The sequence below is a fragment of the Papilio xuthus genome, unplaced genomic scaffold, assembly GCF_000836235.2.
Source record: "Papilio xuthus unplaced genomic scaffold, Pxut_1.1 DF827777.1, whole genome shotgun sequence".
Lineage (NCBI taxonomy): Eukaryota > Metazoa > Arthropoda > Insecta > Lepidoptera > Papilionidae > Papilio > Papilio xuthus.
The window spans coordinates 6781607-6800571 of NW_013530872.1; the positions used below are offsets into that span (position 1 = coordinate 6781607).

An 18965-nucleotide genomic window follows, 5' to 3' on the forward strand; every position below is an offset into this window, starting at 1 on the left:
ACATCTGCGACACAATCGTATGCAAATATCTCGCAGATTGTCGATTGTTATCATCACGCGTCGCAGAACATTGATTTCACCTAATCAGATATCGATTTTTATCAGTCGAGTTAAATCGTTGAAAAGAAGACGCCTTTATCTACATCTGAGTCGTAAATTCGCGGCAATCTCTTGCCCGGAGCGGATGAAACGATTTAAAAAAAATATCTTAAACATTCGAAAGGTGATATATTTATTATATAATTTGCAATACGCCTGCATATAAAATAGGCTTTCATCTTGTTTAACCCAATCGGCTTGTCAGAAAGATAGCGATCGATATTCGCGTTCCAGCTTAATGCTAAAGGTAATTTTGTCTCACTTTTGGGGTATCGTTACGTACATCGCTTACATTTTTACAATAATTTATACGAAGCTATAAATGGAAAGAAATGAAACTTAATTCGGATTGTAATTCGAACTCATCTATTACACTTTCGTTAAAAATAAAACGAAATATTAAGTAAACAACATCAAAAAATTGCCCGACTGGACCGTGTGTTACTTTTATATTTATTTTTTTGGCTTAACTTTACGGTACAGTTACTTACAATAAAGATTGTGGCTAAAGACCGAAAGGCGAGGATAATTATGTTAGAAACCTTATTTATACATCTATTAATATTAATGAAATTAGAGTACTTGTATGTGATATTGAGAAAAAATTTACGTTCTTGATAACGGAAAACCAATTTTTCAAACTTCCGGAAATTTTTTAGGAAGGCCTCGTTTGTTCCGGGTAATCTTCGGAACGGCTGGACCGATTTTGGCGGGATTTGGACAGAAAAGTAGCTGAAGCACGCGGCCATATTATAAGCAACTTTTCTTAATTTTGCGCTGACGAAGTCGCGGGTCGCTACTAGTTTTATTATTGAAAATATTAAATCCTAACTGTTAATTAAACATCACGTTTATATGTTTGTGTGTGATGTGAGTTGTTTGAGAAAATGTTTCCTCACAGTTTGTTGTTTTTTTCATTGTAAGTGAATGCAATGCTTGCACAGATTTCACTGAGAGTATTTGCAAATTGTAAAAGATGACAAATAACCTTAAACAACGCAGATACATACACATACTAAACTGGGGGCCTAGCACGAATTGCGTGCAATTAATTCGAAATGTCATCGACAAAATTTTGTACATTATAGATATAGATGATAAATCTAATACAACAAATTTTCTCGATGACCTGACGTTACGAAAACGCATATCGGAGTTATTCGTGATAGATCTTCTGGTGTATGCACAGTCGAATTTAGTATGTAGTTACGGTCTGCATAAAACAACGCAAGGTTGTTAACGGACCTCTTTTTTATTTCTAGGCGGAGGGCAGTTAAAAATGCACTTCATGCAAGACATAAGTAACGGTCTATGACATTATGTTCACGAAACTCCGTAGCCATTTTCGATCGCGTTTGAATAAGGGATCCGGTCTAACCTAACATAACCTAACTTTCCCAAATCCATAAAGACAGTCATGTAAACGTAATTGCCTATATTCATTGATTATTTACTTATTATATGATTGAACATTGTATATATAATTATTATAATTAATGGGATATAAACAATGTTTGACAATTTAACAAGTAAATAACTACTATTCTATCAACACGTTTATCTGCGACCGCTGGGTTAAATGCAATCAGTGTTATTGAATTTCACTGCAGATTAATTTAATCAAAGCGATAAATCTAAGTACCTCGTGTAGTAATAATTATTACACACCATTAACATCTATGGTAATCGGTACAGTCGCTCGCAAACGTGACCCGTGCTCTTTACCATGTGTACACAACTGTACTTAATTTAATTTATGAAAGTTAATGTACTCGTATTCAATGGTATAGAATTTAATACTCCTTTAAGAGATATGTAAGTAATTGTGATTATAAATCTTTGATATTTTCTCAAAACAGATATAACATTCAATGTATTGTTCTCCTATAAAGGCTCCTTCCTTCTATTCATCAGCTTACTATACGTCCCCACTGAAGTGCTTGGACCCCACCCTAAGTATGGGTGACTAGGCCAATTACGCTGGCCCAAGTGCGGGTTGGTTGACTTTACACATCTTTGAATTTCTTCCCAGATATGTGCAGGTTGCATCACGATGTTTTCCTTCACCGTAAGAACGTCGGATATATGAACATATGTAAATCGGAAATCGAAAAAACACATTGGTACATGGCAGGATTCGAACCCAGGACCTGCAATTTACAAGTCAAGTGCTTTAACTCCTGAGCCACCGACGCTCCTTCTATTGCCTTTCTGCTATCTACTGCCTTAATGTAATAGTTGTCATGAGTTCAATCACGGTATTCTTTACGTCAGATGATCAGCTTGTCCGTTTTGCATGATCAAGAATAGAATTTTATATCTTCAACAGGAAGATTACGTTTTACTTATCAACAGATATTCAAGTGGTTTTGTGGCGGGCCCACACCAAATCGGGAAACATCGGATTAAATCACGGACGGCGTACACTTAAAACTTTTTCTGATTGTCTGTACGCTTAAGTATCATTGCCTCGGATACAAAGATGCCGATGAGATCATTGAACATAAGGCTAAAGCAAAAACTTTATTATTGGTTAATACCAAGAACATGTGAAGTGCACTGCAGAATTTTCCTTCGTGTTAAATCTCTCGGAAAGTTTGGAATGAACATGCTCAAACGGTAGGTAGACTTATTAGTAATAGCTGGATGTAAATTAATTTTACAAAAAAGAAATGAAAAGATCAATAAAACTATCGATTTGATAAACAATCGAGATATGGCGGTATTTCGTAACAGTCTGCCAGTATTTGCGATGCGATAGTGACAGAAAACATTAAGATATAAAAGCAAACAGGCCCGCGTGTTTGTCTGCCAAGAAGTTGTTTACGAGTGTTATGAAACGCGTTAGATTACGAGATAACGTTTCACCTAGGAACAATAAAAGAAACTTATTAAAAGAAAGGGGAAATAAGCGTCGAGAATGTTCCTGGCGACTGACAAATACATTATTCTACTCAAGTAAACATTCTTATTTTTACACTACTGTTACATCTATTCTAATGTCAATCTGCTTATTGTCACGTAAGAAGACTGCCTCAGCAGAGTTTTTGACATTAGCAATCTGTTGAAGTTGCCTGATAACCGACAAAATTATGAGGTCTTGTTACAGATTTTTTATACATGTTTCAAATTGCGCAATTGAAATTAGGCATTTAATGCCTGTTTTCACAAAATAATACATAATAACACTTATGATTTCATAGGGAAAAATGCAAAAACAGAATATTTTAGTGTTTACATCACGATACAGTTGGTTACAATGAAGCCGACGGACATTCATTGTATTTGCTTTGTGATTATAGATATTGCCAATAGCATATCAATTATGAATTAGGTTGAGTGTTGAATTTGAATCGCAGAGCTGTTGATAATTGTGTCGAGTGTGAGAATGAGCTGTATCTCATCCTATGAACTCATCTATTGCGATATGAATAACTGCTTCTTTGAAACCACGATGATTTGTTATTCTATTTTAATAGTATCGATATCATATTGCATCAATCAAGGAATCGTCCATTACTCGCGAGGACAAAAGCCGTATTGAAAAAAATCACCGACCATCAAAAAGTGTGGTTGGCTAGACAGTGATATTTCGGATTTGGTAAATTTTGCCTGATGTTAGAAGCATAACATCAAGACAAATTATTCGATCTAACAAATAAACAAAATAGATACTAGACAGTGGGCAAAAGATGTTCTTTGTTCAAAATAAGATACGCCCACTAAGCTTTGCGACTGTAATGGAAACCTTTAGCTGATTATCCCATTCATGGACAACGTGGATTTGATAATATCAGAAGCGTTAATTTTCAGTGTACAAAATAACTAACGTTATGAAATAATCTTACTACTGGGTGTTTCCCATTGGTTAATTAATGGCACGTTACGCGATATGAGCACGTTATTGAACACATAGTAAACTACGGAAATGTATGAAAAAGGTATTATAATAATACCTTTTTCATACATAAGGCGCAAATGCGAGTGATCCCTGTACTTCAGAATGTTGATGAATCTCTAAATAATCACAAGGAAAAATTGTTTGATGGGACATCTATGACAACATTAAATATTTGTAAAGAAAAAGGGCACATTCATACGTTAAGATTTGCTGTCCCTCCTATAGAACATAGCATAGCTACATCGCTCGTTGTAACAATAGTATTGCGCAGTCGGAGAGAAGTTAATCAGGAGGAAGCGATTGCGCCGAATTCTTCCAATCTCATGTGTACGCGTTGAAAACTTAATGTTTTGTTATAAATTATTGTTCTAGATCTTTTGAACGAAGTTCTTATTTGTAACCGCTCGTTATTTACAATCGCGGTAGCAGAAAAGTTCATTTGGAGAATGGAGGTCAAGGATCAAGAGCTTTGACCTATGATAAGTCACGTTTCACGGCCGCAGGCTGGCGCCGCGCCGGGCGTCGGGCACCGGGCGCCACATGGCCCGTTTCCGCTCACAAGGGACACCATTCATACCCTATCTTCCGACATCGATCTCTATTATTCTAAGTACGTTCGATAAATCAAAGATAGCAAGATCAAGGCTGTTCTATATTTGGCATATCAGACTTCAATTGGAGTCATATTGAATACATATTAAAAATCGTTACGAAGTATTTTTTTAATGAAAGAATAGTCTGAATGGGATTTGAATACATTGTTAGAGGCGGCGTGTTTAATCTCATGTGACCTTTTCTGAGTGGGAGATCGGCTGTCGACATTTTTGTCGTAGTTGTTGGACGATGATTTATGAAACAATTGACTGTCTATATTTATTCCTATGTACTAACACGTGAGTCGAACTATTGAATAGCACTTACGCTGTGATGTTGGACGTGCGCGTCTACACCGCCGTTTACAATTCAATTAACATAAAACAACAAACGTTAAATGTCAACAGATCAAAGCTATAAAAGCGTAATAGCAAATAATAAAGTTTTAAAGGACATATTGATACATCTTTATTGCTTACGATAAATTATAGTATGATTTTTACAATTAAATAGTTGATTTAATATTGAGTGAGGGGACGAGATTTTTTATTTCATTACAAACTTATTTACCAGGATACATTACATTATGTTAAAGTTTTTGAAGGTTTTGACTATAATACGAAGCTATATGTACATATATTTTTTTTTATTTTAATGAATAATTTGTCGACAGTACGTCGCTCCAAACAATTAAACGGCTAAATGTACCGATTTTTAATAGATCAAAATTTGAATATTTTTCTTTTAATTACAACTGCTTAATTTATTGCGCCGCCAAAGTAAATTTATGTATTTTTATTAACATTAAATATAATTTCAGATTTAAATTTAAATTATACAAAATAATTATATTTATAAGTTAATTTTGTTTAGTATCTAAATGCATATTTAGACATTTTTTATAACTGGCCAGCTTTATTATGTGTAATCTTGGAACTATTAAATCAATAGATGTGTTGAAGTTATATTATCTGTGTCACAATCATCGCGGCGATTGCGATTTATTTAGCTGTAAATTGCTAATTGCCGTGTTTACGATTCTATCGTTTTTTCCCCCTTATAATCGGTTTTATATTAACACTACCTATGCACTCCGACTTCGAATACACATGGGCGAGGTAAAAAAAAGTTTTTTTGTCAAACTTTTATAAAACAAGATCATTTTTAAAGAACACCTTTTCATAGTTAAGAAAATTATTAAATCTGACATTAAACTCTTCATCTTTTGGTGGTAATAAAAACAATCGTTCTGTATTTTTCAATGCAGAGCGGCAGCCCTATCGACGTAGTATTGGACTTTTATTGAAAAGTTGTCGCCCGTGACTCCGTCCATTAGGTATTAAAAATAACTTAATTAGTAGTCTATGTTTTTTTCCAGACTTCGTTCTACATCTATGGCAAATTTCAGCGAGATCCATGCGGCCGTTTTGGAGATACCTTTAAACAGCCATCCATCTATCCATCTATCCATCCACACATTCGCATTTATAATACTTGCTTTTTATGAAGACCGACAACGCATTTGTGGTCGCTGGTGTGCGGTTGCTTCCGGTATAAAAATATTTTTCAAATATTTTTTTTTATATATGTGGGTATTAAGGTAACAGAAAGGAGCCACGTTCGGATTGAGTAGCTGTTTTTAGTTTGCACAGACGTCTCGTCGCATTGTTTATTCACTTAAATGTACAAACACAATTTCATGAGCGCTCATTCAAATCGCGATGAAGAGAACGCAAAGAGGTGTCTGTTTGTGATATTTGTTTACACCTCGTTATCTCCAAGCATGTGTTAATGAGTTATTAAGTAGTGGCGCACTATAGGTAAGATAGCAGGAAGTAATTTGCACGAGTTAAAAAAAACAGTTGTCATTATAAAGAAACAGTATTCATCATTGTTTCGTGTTTTTTCCGTTGTATCCGTGATAAATTTATGTATTACCGCATTGTTATATGTTATGTCTTATTGTCAGTAGATAATGCAAAACTTAGAACGCTGTAGGAGAAATTCATGAGGTTGTTATCGTGGCGGCGGCAGGCGGTGCGGCGGAGTGCAGGCTGCTCGCGGTTCGTAGGCGCAAAATGCAAATCGGCTAGCGTTTCACCTCGAGACAATGCGGCCGGAGTGTTGCACGTCTTGTAAACAGCAGACGCGGTTCGTTGTTCTACTTTTTTGGGTAAACGGTTGCCGTAAACGGCGCTGAATAGGCCGCCGCAGAAATACCTCCGGCAACGCGATGCGGCGCCTGCGCCCGCTGCCGCCGTACATGGCCCGCGCTCGCGTGAACTCGCCACAGCGTTGTAAGTTATTTCCAAATCACGTAACTACACCATTTTAGTTTGCAGTGAAATTCGCGCAGTTCTGTTCGGCACAAACATGGCCGGAGATCGTGTAATGGCGCCATTGGTACGATTTTTTGTTTTACATTCCATCGAGACACATTTTTCATTTTATAACTGCGATTCGAGCGCTTGATGTTGTGCATGCGTTAAGATTGCGCTCTAACATTAACAACGAGAGCGCTGCGAGTGTCGAGATGGAATTATATTTTATGGAAATGAACATTGAATCAGAGCCAGCGCCGGCTGCATTTTCATACCGCGACAGTTATGCGAGCGAGCGCCGCGAGTGCCCATCGATAACAATAAGACCGCGCCCCCTGCCCCTCTTGCCGTCCCCTTTCTCTCCCCGCGCCATAAACAATAATCGACACGATCATTACAAAAATAACCTATAAATTAGTGCAGTGCCGGCAGGGAGCATGTCTCTCGGCGCCTCATGCATTTGTAATAAGGACAGTGTCCTGTCCCTGCGTTGCCGTACTCAATGAAATGACTGCAAGTCGCCGTCATGTCGGGCCGCAGTCGTAGCTAATTCCAACTGTTGCCAATTAGACTTTGCACTAAACATTGACGGTAAGCATCCACTGTTATTAAACTTTACCTTTGAGAAAAAAATATATTTCGTTATGAGTTTGACTGGCAATAAGTTGTTTCAGTCACACATTTTGTCACTTGTTTTTTTCAACATCTCATATGTATGTATTCCAATAAATACATATGTATTTACTAAAATACCTTTATTCTATGATATGAATCTTTAGCTATAATGAAAGATTTCGTATTTGGACAGGATTATTGGTTCGGAATCAGCCAATTATATCAAAATGAGTATGAAATTATTGGTGTACTTTACGGGGCGTTGCAAAAATTTTAATACTCGTGATAGTACCCCCCCCCCCCACAAGAGTGTAATTTCCAGGACGCTTTAAGTTCTAATAGGATATTTTAAAATGATTGACAACAGATGACTTATGCTCATGTTCCTTATGCTATACTTCTATCTTGACCGTTATTTCTAATTTAAGCTCGTATTTGAGCGTATCATTCAATGTTTATATTATTGTAAATAATACATTTATTGTAAATATTATTAGGTCACGAAATATTAATAGAATCCGTTCGGTTTTTGATCCAGATAACGGAATCGCAAACAAAATAAAACAATGGTATCGATGTTATCTAGAGTTTGTTTGAACCGCAAGTGGGTTAACCGTTAATTAGGCCGAGTATTTTATTAGCGACCGAGCTGCTTTATTGATTGCCAGCTCTACTGAATAACAATTTAAAAATATCTTTAAGAAAAAAATAAACCTTTGATGCTTATAACCAGACGAGTCTAATTTGGACGTCGACGTTTAAAAAGAAATTATTTTTGTAAGATAAAAGTTTGTACTTGCTGGCATACTTACAACTCTTGACGCACCGTCAGATCTCGAGGTGACAAAAGTGACAGGAGTGACAGCGCGAGGTACTGTCGGCGCATCTTTTGTTACGTCACCCGTCGCGCGTCACTTTGAAATAGTTTCGGTAATTTTTACTCACAACACTTCGAGGTCAAGGTATTGGTGTCTATTATAACAGATTACGTCTGCTACTGATTTTTAAATACTTTAAAATTATATATGTTTGCACCTTTTTGAAGTAAAAAATCGATGAAAGTGGGTCTTTTTTTTTTAATCTTAGGAAATTGCACCCAATATAAAAATTATAGCGTAATTCCTATGGAATGGTACAAAAGAGAGAGGGCATATATCCAGTGATTGATCGGTAAAGACTGTTATGATGATGATGATGACGATGATGAGGATGATAATGAAAGCGCGTGAATATTCCTAACAGTGTTAGATATATTACACCGACGTATTGGTGTTGTGGCATTTAAATTGCTAATATTTATGAAATGTTAGTGTTAGTTTTTATGTAACATTATAAAATTATCTTTCATTCACTTCGAAACTTTTTCTCGAACTTTTCTTCATCGAAATTCTTGAAAATTATTTCGAACTCGATTATGTATAAAAATCATGAAACATGATATTTATGACAGCTTAAAGCTTATTTTTGCATTAATATGATTCGTGAGTCATGTAGAAATTTTAAGACATTACAGCGCAAAAGATTTATTAGTAGAGTCCCGTTTGGATTTTCTAAATCTACACAGCAAAGATTAGCATTGCTCACGATTTGCGAGTAAAATAAGAGAAAGCGTCGACAATCATTAGCAACTTGTTAATTATCTAATCTTCCTTGTTCAACTCATGCAGTGGTGTGAACTGAAAACAACCTACTTGGTCAATACCTGCTTCATTTTCTTCATAATTTTCAATTCAATTGTTAAAGAATTAGGATTCTCAAGAAACAAGAGGAAAAATATAATTTTTGTTACTTATTAGAACATTGAATATAGCTCAATATTTAACAATTTTTAAATCTCTCGAATACAAATATTCTTAAGCTGTATTTTGCAAACAGTTAGTAATCGTCAGAATTTAAAATTAAATATTCAAATAGGGTACAACTTTGCATCTTTTAATTTGTATGGCTAGAAGATAAAATAGGAATTTTATTGCATTACTTTATCTATAAAGCTTGTAAATGCAACATTTACCTGATCAACATAATGCTCCCTTTAAAAGTCATGAATATGTGGAACTCGATAAATATATGTAAACACAGTATGCTATTGGAATCTGCTTCATCTGTATTAAAATGCGTATTACACGACGTCTCCGTATCGCATATAACTGGTAGAGTACAACGATCTAGCAACAATGCCGATAAAGGCGAGTAACTTAGTGGTCACATCAAAGCGACGCGAGCGAGGGCGCCACTTATCACGCGTGTTACTTTTGTTTTGGTATTGCGCTCCGGTTCCGTCATAGTTTACGTACTATCGACCGTTAACCGTCGCGACATTAAACTTAAATTGGCTTCCGACAACTCACGCTAGTGCTCTAGTGGCAAAAGCGTTTCCACTTCTCACCCACACATGACTATTCTGCAGCTAAACTTGACATCCTAACAGTGCTTGCGCCGGAATCGATACGCAGTTCTTAGAAAACCCTCCGTAGTTATAGTAAAGTTTTTGTTATACTACATAGCTTACATGAATTATTGATGGTCGTGTACCGCGGCGTATTCCAATATCAATCGGGCACGTAGTCATCACAGCGGCGCCCGGTTACATCATACGATTGGAAAACTCGCCGCGTTTGAGAGGCCTAAAGATTTTAGGTCGAGACTAGACTGAGAATGCCGGATTTAATAAGTCGCCTCACGTACCCCGAACTAAACGTCGCTTTCGAAAAATTTAAATTGACACAAAACGACATTAATGAGTCGATCACCGAGAAAAGCCTCGGTTACATTGGACAAGCGCTGGTTACCATATGTGTGCGTTTGTACGTACAGAGTGTACCCATTAGTAGTGTGCCCGCGCAAGTCAAAGGTGCCCCGGCGCCGGCGCCGACGCAATGCGTCCTACTCGTCTATTGTGACCGTATATAGGGAGTATGTATTTGAAATCTCTTAGGCGTAATTAAAGTCAATATCAATGCGGACGTCGCCAAATTCATTAACCTATCTGATATTACGTGTCGGCCTTGAGTTTAATGTATCGCTTTAAAGGATTAAATATTTTCGACAGTTTGGCATTTGCTCTATCGAAAAATGTTTGTAATGAAGCTAATTTATTGGTACTTCGCTATACATATATTACGTTTGCAAATACACTAGGCCGCTTCGTCGCCGCATTGGCGCCATTTGCCAATAAATTTAGGGCTGTCTCGGGCATGAAATGAATTCACAGATTGAATTATGAATGTCGGCGGCGCGGCGTGCGGCGTGCGGTGCGCGGCACTAGATCACGATCCTCGCAGTGTAAACAGGTCCGGTCATCAGGCAGCCTCACAGACGTCACGCCGCAGCCACAGCCGCACCAGATAAGCTCATATAACCTCACGTTTTAGATATATGACTCGCGTCGCTGATCGTGACATACTGTTTACGATAATACTTTATGTTCCTTAACGTCTGCGCTATTAAATCATTAGCGCTACTGAAGAAGTTGCGATATACAGGATGATGTGTTAACGTGGTTAAATTGTGATTAAATTTATAACAATTTTGTAGCTTAATGCTTATCATACCGCTATTGTAACATATATTTATAAGGTAAAACGAAGGGATAGATAAAATAGGTGTTTTGAATTGTAATAAAGCAAAATAATTACATTTTGTGAGATGTAAAAGTGCTTTCAAAGTTTGAAATAGAGTGCCGTAACAAGGCAAAGGGATAACAATCAGTAGCGATAAGGGGCTTTGTAAGCGCCGTGCGAAATGTCACCGCTCTCGTTCTCTATTTTCGTCGAAAGCAAATCCAACAAGAAAGCTATGCAAATAACAAATTCTGCTGTCGCCTGCGACGCCGTCGTCTAGACGCCGGTCCTGCTAAGATCGAATAACACTGGAGCGAGGCGGTCGCGGTGGGTCGGGGTCCCGCGACACGCCCCCCTTCTGCGTCATACCATCAATTGATTTAGCGACATGTTTTTATAAGATACGAGATAGCGTCGACCAGCGGGGAAAGTGTCGCTATACCTATTTATGTACATGTGAAATTGCCTATGCCTTGTTCTATTTGTTAGCACAGCTTTAGATATTTGTGGCCGACATCGGCGCACACTAGTACGCCTTAATTTATTACCTTAGGTTCATTGCAGATAGGCACGCAGCGTTCGTACTTTTGATATAGACTATTATTACACTTCCTTGTATTAATAAAGTGTAAGAGATTTATTTGTGTTGTTGCAGCGCCCGATATCGTGCAGGAGGACAGTCCGACCGTCGTCATTACTGGCGGCGAGGAGGAGGAGCTTAGTATGAAACGTAAGCAACTTTACTAAATAAATAATTACCATCCACAAGTATCAATGCTGTTAATATTACGTCATATTGGTTTGTCAGAGTACAAACCAATATTTACTATAATATAATTTAGTGTTGAGGATTCTTTGAGGATTTTTATTTTCGTCTTGGAAAGGAATATTTATTCATATGACAATGTGTGCTATATACTTATTAATATATATACGATACGACTCCTTCTAATGCATAGCAACTATACAAGAATTGTGTTGAAAATGAGTAATTTTTTATTTTTTTGCTCTTAGGCCTTTTTTGTATTTGTTACAGATTTCGGAGCGTTATTAACAGGACGATCCCCACTGTGTATACGTCGTGATGATATGACAGGAGTGGCAGTCGCCCCCGGAGTGGCCACCGCTCGGTTCACTTTTAGACGTCGCCATCTGTTCTGGTCCGTACTTCTGGGGCCATCTATTGTGACGCAACCTCGCTCGCTAGCCTTCCTCGATAGAGGAGGAAGAATGCTACTCGAACATCCATTGAAAAGATCACCCGGTATTCATGCGACTTACGAAGAAAAAACTGATAAGGTACAACATTAAATGCTACTACGTTTATTATTTATACAAAGTGTTACTTGTGTTGTAGACGAGTCTTACCTTTGTCACTACACGATTACCGTGGTTTTCTGAGACCAAAATCTGTGTTTTATACACAGATTTTGGTCATCCCTGTATTTTATCTTTGACAAAACAGAGATAAGTTGTTCAAACGGGGATTTTGATCTTAGAAACCCACGGGTAATCCTATGTTCCAAATGAAATAGAATTTGCGTCGATTTGGAATAGAATGTATATCCAATGTAGAAACACGTCAATTTTGTTTTGCAACATATTTTCATGTCATTCATTCACTCTTTTATGATCATTTAACCACCACATTTATGTTAAAGACACGTAATTAAAATGTCATTTAGCACAGTGGCGCCGGTGTAGAATTTCAATGTGTTTTTTGTTTGTTTGTCTGTACATCACAGAGTGATTGTTTTCAGCTGTGCGGCGTATGGCGCCGGGTGCCACGGGAGTACAAGCGGTTGCTAAGAGATGGGTCTCTATACGTGGCCTTGATCTGGGGCGACGAGCGGAATAACTCCATGGACAAGGCTTTAAGTGGACGAATTAATAGGTACGTCGTCTGACAACTGATAGATTAAATAGTTAAACTTGTACTTCTTTAGGTAGTTTTATGTTATGACAATTTTTTTTTGTTTTTGTCACACTAATAAGTCGTTAGGTGATCGTCGTGATCGAAGTAGACATGACTAAATATGGTAGTAAGCGTTTAATATTGTACATTGATGTAGGTAGGACGAAAATTTTAACAATGATTCTTACAAATCTTATTATGTAACCAAAATAATTGCCTGTCTATTTGGTTATTTTAATTCATTAATAATTAAAGTATTATAAACATTGATTTAACAGATATCCAGCACTATCAACTGAGATGTTCACAACACTACTAGAGCCGGAACATCCTCCGGCGTCTATTGGTAACGGCGCATGTGACGACTACCGCACCCTGGGACAGGAGGGCGGTTGGTGGGGTGGTACAGCAATTGTGACAGGAGCCGCCGGAGCAGCGCCCAGTTTGCATCTGGCTATCATCTACAATGGCATATTCACTCTTAGTGCCAGAGATCAGTCGGTTAGAGTCCTACTGACTCTACCTGAACGAAACCAGACTATTATCGACGAGGTTTGTACTTTAAATATCTATTATCGTAGACGACAAATTTATATCACGATATTGTGAATGTTGAGAAGATCAGTCTTAGTCCAGATTGGATCAATCCTTTCAATTTTAATCTAGCAGTCAAGCCTGATATTAGGAATAACTAACCTATATATGTATTTTTGACCTAGACATTTTTGCTTCTATCCTTCCAGATTCAAAAAGTTCCCAAGCCGGGTTACGAAATGAACATATTAGAAGTATCAACGCCAGTCTCGGCCGCAGAACTCAGGTCGTTGTCTCGTGGGAGACTACTGCTGGCGGTGCAGGAGGTAGGCACGGTGGAGCGGCGCATAGTGGGTGCAGTGCGACAAAAGGCGGCCTGCGAGGTTTACCACGCCTGTCTGGTCGCCGAGAGGGCCCCAGCGTCACCTGCTCCAGAGGGCCTTGCTTTGATATATATCGACAAAGAAGGGTCCCTAGTATATGACATACAGGTAAGAAATTAACTTCAAGTTTAACTTCTGTTCAGAACAGCAGATACAGCAGTGATAAAAACACAGGACTTATGCGTTATTATCGCTTTCAGGTTGACAATTTGGGGATATCAGATCCTAAAATAACTCTAGTCGAGGAGCAAGGCAAGCGACACTCGCAGGTGGAGATCCTAGACACGCGTGTGGGCGTGCTGGCGCGACCTAGCGCACGCATTTTCCCGCCGCTCTACGAGGACCAACTCGCTGTGCATATCGGCGCTGACGCAGGTACAGACAATTTCCATAACCATTATTTACTAATTATTCTGGAACAGTAATGAGAATATAAAGAAAAATGTTCTGGATTAACTCAAAAGACCACTGAAGCGATTTAAAAAATTACTATTAACGACAGATATTTTGTCAGAAGGGGAATTGAAGGTTTTTTATTTGCACAGAGTAACAAGCTAGAATCAATGTCTAGTGTGTGAAGAAGTTGTTTAAGGATAAGAAACTTTTGACGTGCAATTTAAATGTAACTTGTTAACTTTTAATTTCAGGACCACCAATCCTCCGCGGGCGGCTGCTGTCTCGCTCGCTGCCGGACGCAGCAGGATTGGGGCCGGCGCTGCTGCGTCGGACTGACGCTCGCACGCCCACCACGCTAACCCCTATGGCAGGCCTCGCCTGGCTCTCCGTCGACTCACTTTGCGGTATACAGTATGAGGTACGACTTAATTCATAGTAACTGAACTGTGCATGATCGACAAACTTCTTAAGTATACCTTAACTACATTCACTTTTTAAGGACTACAACGACTCCTTCAAATATCTTTTATACTGCCTGCAGTATAGTTTTGTGTGTCAATTCTTTAATGATATTGTTGCAGGTGGTAGTGACCGGGGCGACCGGTGCTTGGTCATCGTGGCTGGAGACGCACAGCGGTAGTGCGCGTGCGCTGGGCGGGGCGGAGGGCTGCGTGCTGGAGCCCGCGCCCGCCGAGCTGGCAGCATTGCAGGCTGGTACCGCGCATCTCAACGTACGCGCGGCCGACAACGTCACACAGCTACTGCGCACGCGCGTACCACAGGTTGGTTGGTGGATAATTGGAGCTTCGGTGTATGGAGTGTGCATGCATGTTTTAACTTCTAAAGTGTTGCCTGCGGGGAAATGCTCGATAAAAATTCGTTATCTGAGCCCCTGATTGTAATTAAGTCTTTCGTATACAAAATATTTGATCATCTCTGAAGAAGATAGAAGAAAACTAATTAAAAATCCAAGTCAATAATAAGTTCAGTATAAAGTATTTTGTCTCTATTAATTGCGTACTTCATTTTACACGCTAACAAGGCTCGTCAAGAAATAAGGTAAGAGAATGTCATTAATACACAACAAAGAGTAAAGATCACTTATGTATATTTTTCTTTCATTACGTTAATGTTAGTAAGCTAATATCGATGTAAATTTCGTATTACAGATAAGCGTGCCGCCATCTTGTCTGCCGACGGTGCCGTGGACGTCAGACAACGAGCTGGGCGCGGGCTACTCGCCAACGCACGTGGAAGCTCCACCACCTGATAATTCATTGACCAATACTGCATCTTGCTACTACGCCGGACGATTCTATGAAGATGGCGCGCAGTGGATGTCGACTGAGGTAAATTACTATTTTATTAATTATATTAAAGTAAACTGAGTATGATGGTATAGCTTAAAGTGTTAAAGTTGGTAGAGTGAGATGAACCATATGCTAACAAGCAAGAACTTTAAGGAAGATAATATCATGCAGAGATCGTATAACACATTGTGAGTGTAGACTAAAAACCTTGGCTTGGATGTAACCACAGTCAAGGTTACGAGATTTTTCGATAAGTAATAATATTATAATCTGAAAATTAGTTAATTGTTTGTTTATATTTTTAGTCGTGCCAAATGTGCGGATGCGTGCACGGCGTGCTGCGTTGCGATGCAGTACGTTGCCCGCGCGTAACTTGTGCCACGCCCACCATACAACCGCCCGGACAGTGCTGCCCCATCTGTACCAGTAAGTTTACAATGTAATCTATGTTTGTATTCCGGCAGTAAATGTATAAACACAAGATATAACTTGACGATTCTTTCTTACAGATTCTACAACAGCGGTGTGGAACGAGTCACATGGATGCCACCTAGCAGGTCAGTACCACGCGCCAGGCTCCTCATGGCATCCGTACCTGGTGCCGGACGGATACGACCTGTGCGCCGTGTGTACCTGTGATTTCGCAACGCGCCAGGTGCGCTGCCCTCGCGTACGCTGCCCACCCCTCCGCTGTGCCGAGAAGGATGCCTACAGACCCGACAAGAAAGCATGCTGCAGAGTCTGCCCAGAGGTAAATATGACGCTGATAAACTTGCAAGTTCCTTCCTTCTCTAACTGACAAAATTTACATAAAGAGACTTTTATTTATGTGGTTGTGTACATTTTAAGTCATCATTTAAGGTTTGTGCTTCAGTATTTTAAAAGAAATATAATTTAAATCGTAAAATAATCTTATTTTTAGGAAAAAATTAAAAAAGTGGAGGAAGAGACGCCGAAAGACCAGGGAGCGCCGCGGACTGCAGAAGAGATCCTGGCAGAGGGCGGGTGCAAGTTCCCTGATGGACCTCTGCCAAACGGCAAGGAGGTGCACCCCTCCATACATTCGCACGGCGAGCAGAGATGTGTCACCTGCCGCTGCAAGGTGACCTAGCATTCTTATTTTCTTTTATAATTAGCACGTGGTTATTTAAGTCAATGACTATTATTTTATCATAAACTTTTGTTAATTTTCCAGGACGGCGAGGTGACGTGCGTGCGTAAACGTTGCGGGCGTGCTGCGTGTGCGCGGCGTCGGCGCGGTGACTCGTGCTGCGCGTGCGCGCGTCACCGCCGACAGCGCGCCCCTCGCCCCGCGCCGAGCTGAGCGCCGCGCGACTACACTAACTAAAAGCAGTAGCAACTCGCTTGCGTTTCACTTCGTAAGACACTTTTGTTCACTTAGTAAGTAATCTCTTGGAGACACAATCTACGTAATAACAGCGGTAACAGTACTCGTTTGAGTCTTTTAATGAACTTTATACAGAGCCGTGCTTTATGTACTACATCTTTCCTTCAAGATGCAAACTCTTAAGACACAGTAAAGAGTTCAGTAGAGTTAACTAACCAGTGTTGGAAGGAAGTTGGTAAAATAACAATTGTACAAATAAATGAAGCTAAGAAATTTCTTCTTACTTAGTTTCTTTTCATCAACCTTCCATTTTTTTGACCAACGACTCCGTAGATCGGAAACTTTTTAATTTTTTTAACGATTTCAAACAGATTATACATCCTAATTTAATAAGGTACTTTACCTTGTTTCAAGGCTGTATTTTAGAATTGTTTGTTGTACTATATATGACATCTAATCTAAATCAAGATAACAATCACTAAGAATGATTAAAATAGCGATTATGACGAGGAATATCCCTTAAATAAAACAAAAGTTGCGAATTGGTTGTTTGCGCTGCTAGTAGTTAATGTGGAACTACTGCTTTTAGTTACTCTGTGTCCTAGGCTAAGTGAGTGAACGCTTCGCTCTATAGACTGATATATTTTTATGTATCTTGCGATTGGAATGTATAAGGGAGGGGTGCGCGGGCGCGGCGCGGCTCGACGCGGCTTCCGACACAATTCTAAGACGTTAAATATTTTGTTTCCCACCGGTATTTTAATTGGTATTATGAAAACGTCAAGAAATTTTGATAGGCGCATTAGACGGAGCCGAGGCGAGACGCGCGGGTGCGCGGCCCAATCGCGTCGTCAGCATGACGCGTGTTTGTGGGTAGACGTTAAAGATGTGCCATATTTTCTTAATGTAAATAAATAAATTATTACATGTAAACTATTCTTATTATGTGGATATTTATTGACGATTCTATTGTATATTGTTATCGAATTGGATATTTAGTTACGAAATCATCACAAAATTGTAAATCTATTAAGTAATTGTTTTGTGCATTTGCTTGTAGTTTCTTGTATATCATTATTTAAACTTCATGTAAATGTACACTTAAGTTTAATTTAAGTGTAATTGGATGTAACATAAGTATATGTTGGTACTATTACGTGTCTGATATAATTTGTAAATAACTCGGTATTATTTTATTATGTATTACTAAAACATATATAACTTTGTATCACGGAAGCTGGATATTAAACTTTTTAATTAAGATAGTATATAAGTGTAACGTGACTAGTTTTGTTTAATTACTAGATGAATATAATTAAGAAAGCTAGTCCAAATGTTTCGATGTGATGGAATGTATGCCATGTAGTTAGAAGTTAATGCCTGCCTTGATTATTGTTAGATATATTATAGTTATAGTATAAGTGACGGCTTGACGTATTTTGTTTTTTTTGCGGCATTATTTTTGTAGGAGCTGATATCGTGAGACATTACCAAAAAGAAAATGTTTTTTTTTCTCGATGTTTTATAAAGAAATTTCGCGTATTTTGTTGTGGGTTTCTAGTCCATCAAAATTGTGAATGTATATCATAGTTTTACTCACGTTGTATTGGCTATCATTTGTTTTATGAATATATATATTTTTTTCATTTAATAAAAATTAAGAATAATAATTGATTAATTAAACACGAAAGAGTTATCTTGTTTTTTAGTACTTGTGTATATTTCTAACAGTAGGAAAGTAACCTATGGCTTGCGAATAACATAACTAATAGCCATAAAGGATACTATGAGCTTGTATTGCGTTGTTTTTTTTTCTTTTAGTAATTGTATCCAGTATGCCAATGTACACGGTCAATGTAATGGAATTTTGAATTTTAAAGTAAATAAAAAAGTATATTATATATTTAAACCTCCTCATTTAAGTGGTATTCGAATCATAAATTTTTATGTTAACCTTTTATACCAGCCAATTGTTTGTGAACCGACGAC

The 18965-nt window shown here is 38.3% G+C and overlaps 1 protein-coding gene across 1 annotated transcript in view; it reads left to right on the forward strand.

Annotated features, from left to right (window-relative positions):
• Positions 1-18747, forward strand: part of sog (chordin short gastrulation) — a 77795-nt gene extending 59048 nt beyond the window's left edge. Inside the window, exons 4-16 of the mRNA XM_013309413.1 lie at positions 11746-11820; positions 12127-12389; positions 12851-12984; positions 13284-13557; positions 13749-14030; positions 14123-14297; positions 14570-14736; positions 14900-15100; positions 15488-15667; positions 15934-16054; positions 16138-16379; positions 16551-16730; positions 16824-18747. Of these exons, the coding sequence (XP_013164867.1) occupies positions 11746-11820; positions 12127-12389; positions 12851-12984; positions 13284-13557; positions 13749-14030; positions 14123-14297; positions 14570-14736; positions 14900-15100; positions 15488-15667; positions 15934-16054; positions 16138-16379; positions 16551-16730; positions 16824-16952 (2423 nt within the window). The 3' untranslated portion in view covers positions 16953-18747. The remainder of the gene's footprint in view (positions 1-11745; positions 11821-12126; positions 12390-12850; positions 12985-13283; positions 13558-13748; positions 14031-14122; positions 14298-14569; positions 14737-14899; positions 15101-15487; positions 15668-15933; positions 16055-16137; positions 16380-16550; positions 16731-16823) is intronic.
• Positions 18748-18965: the final 218 nt, after the last annotated feature.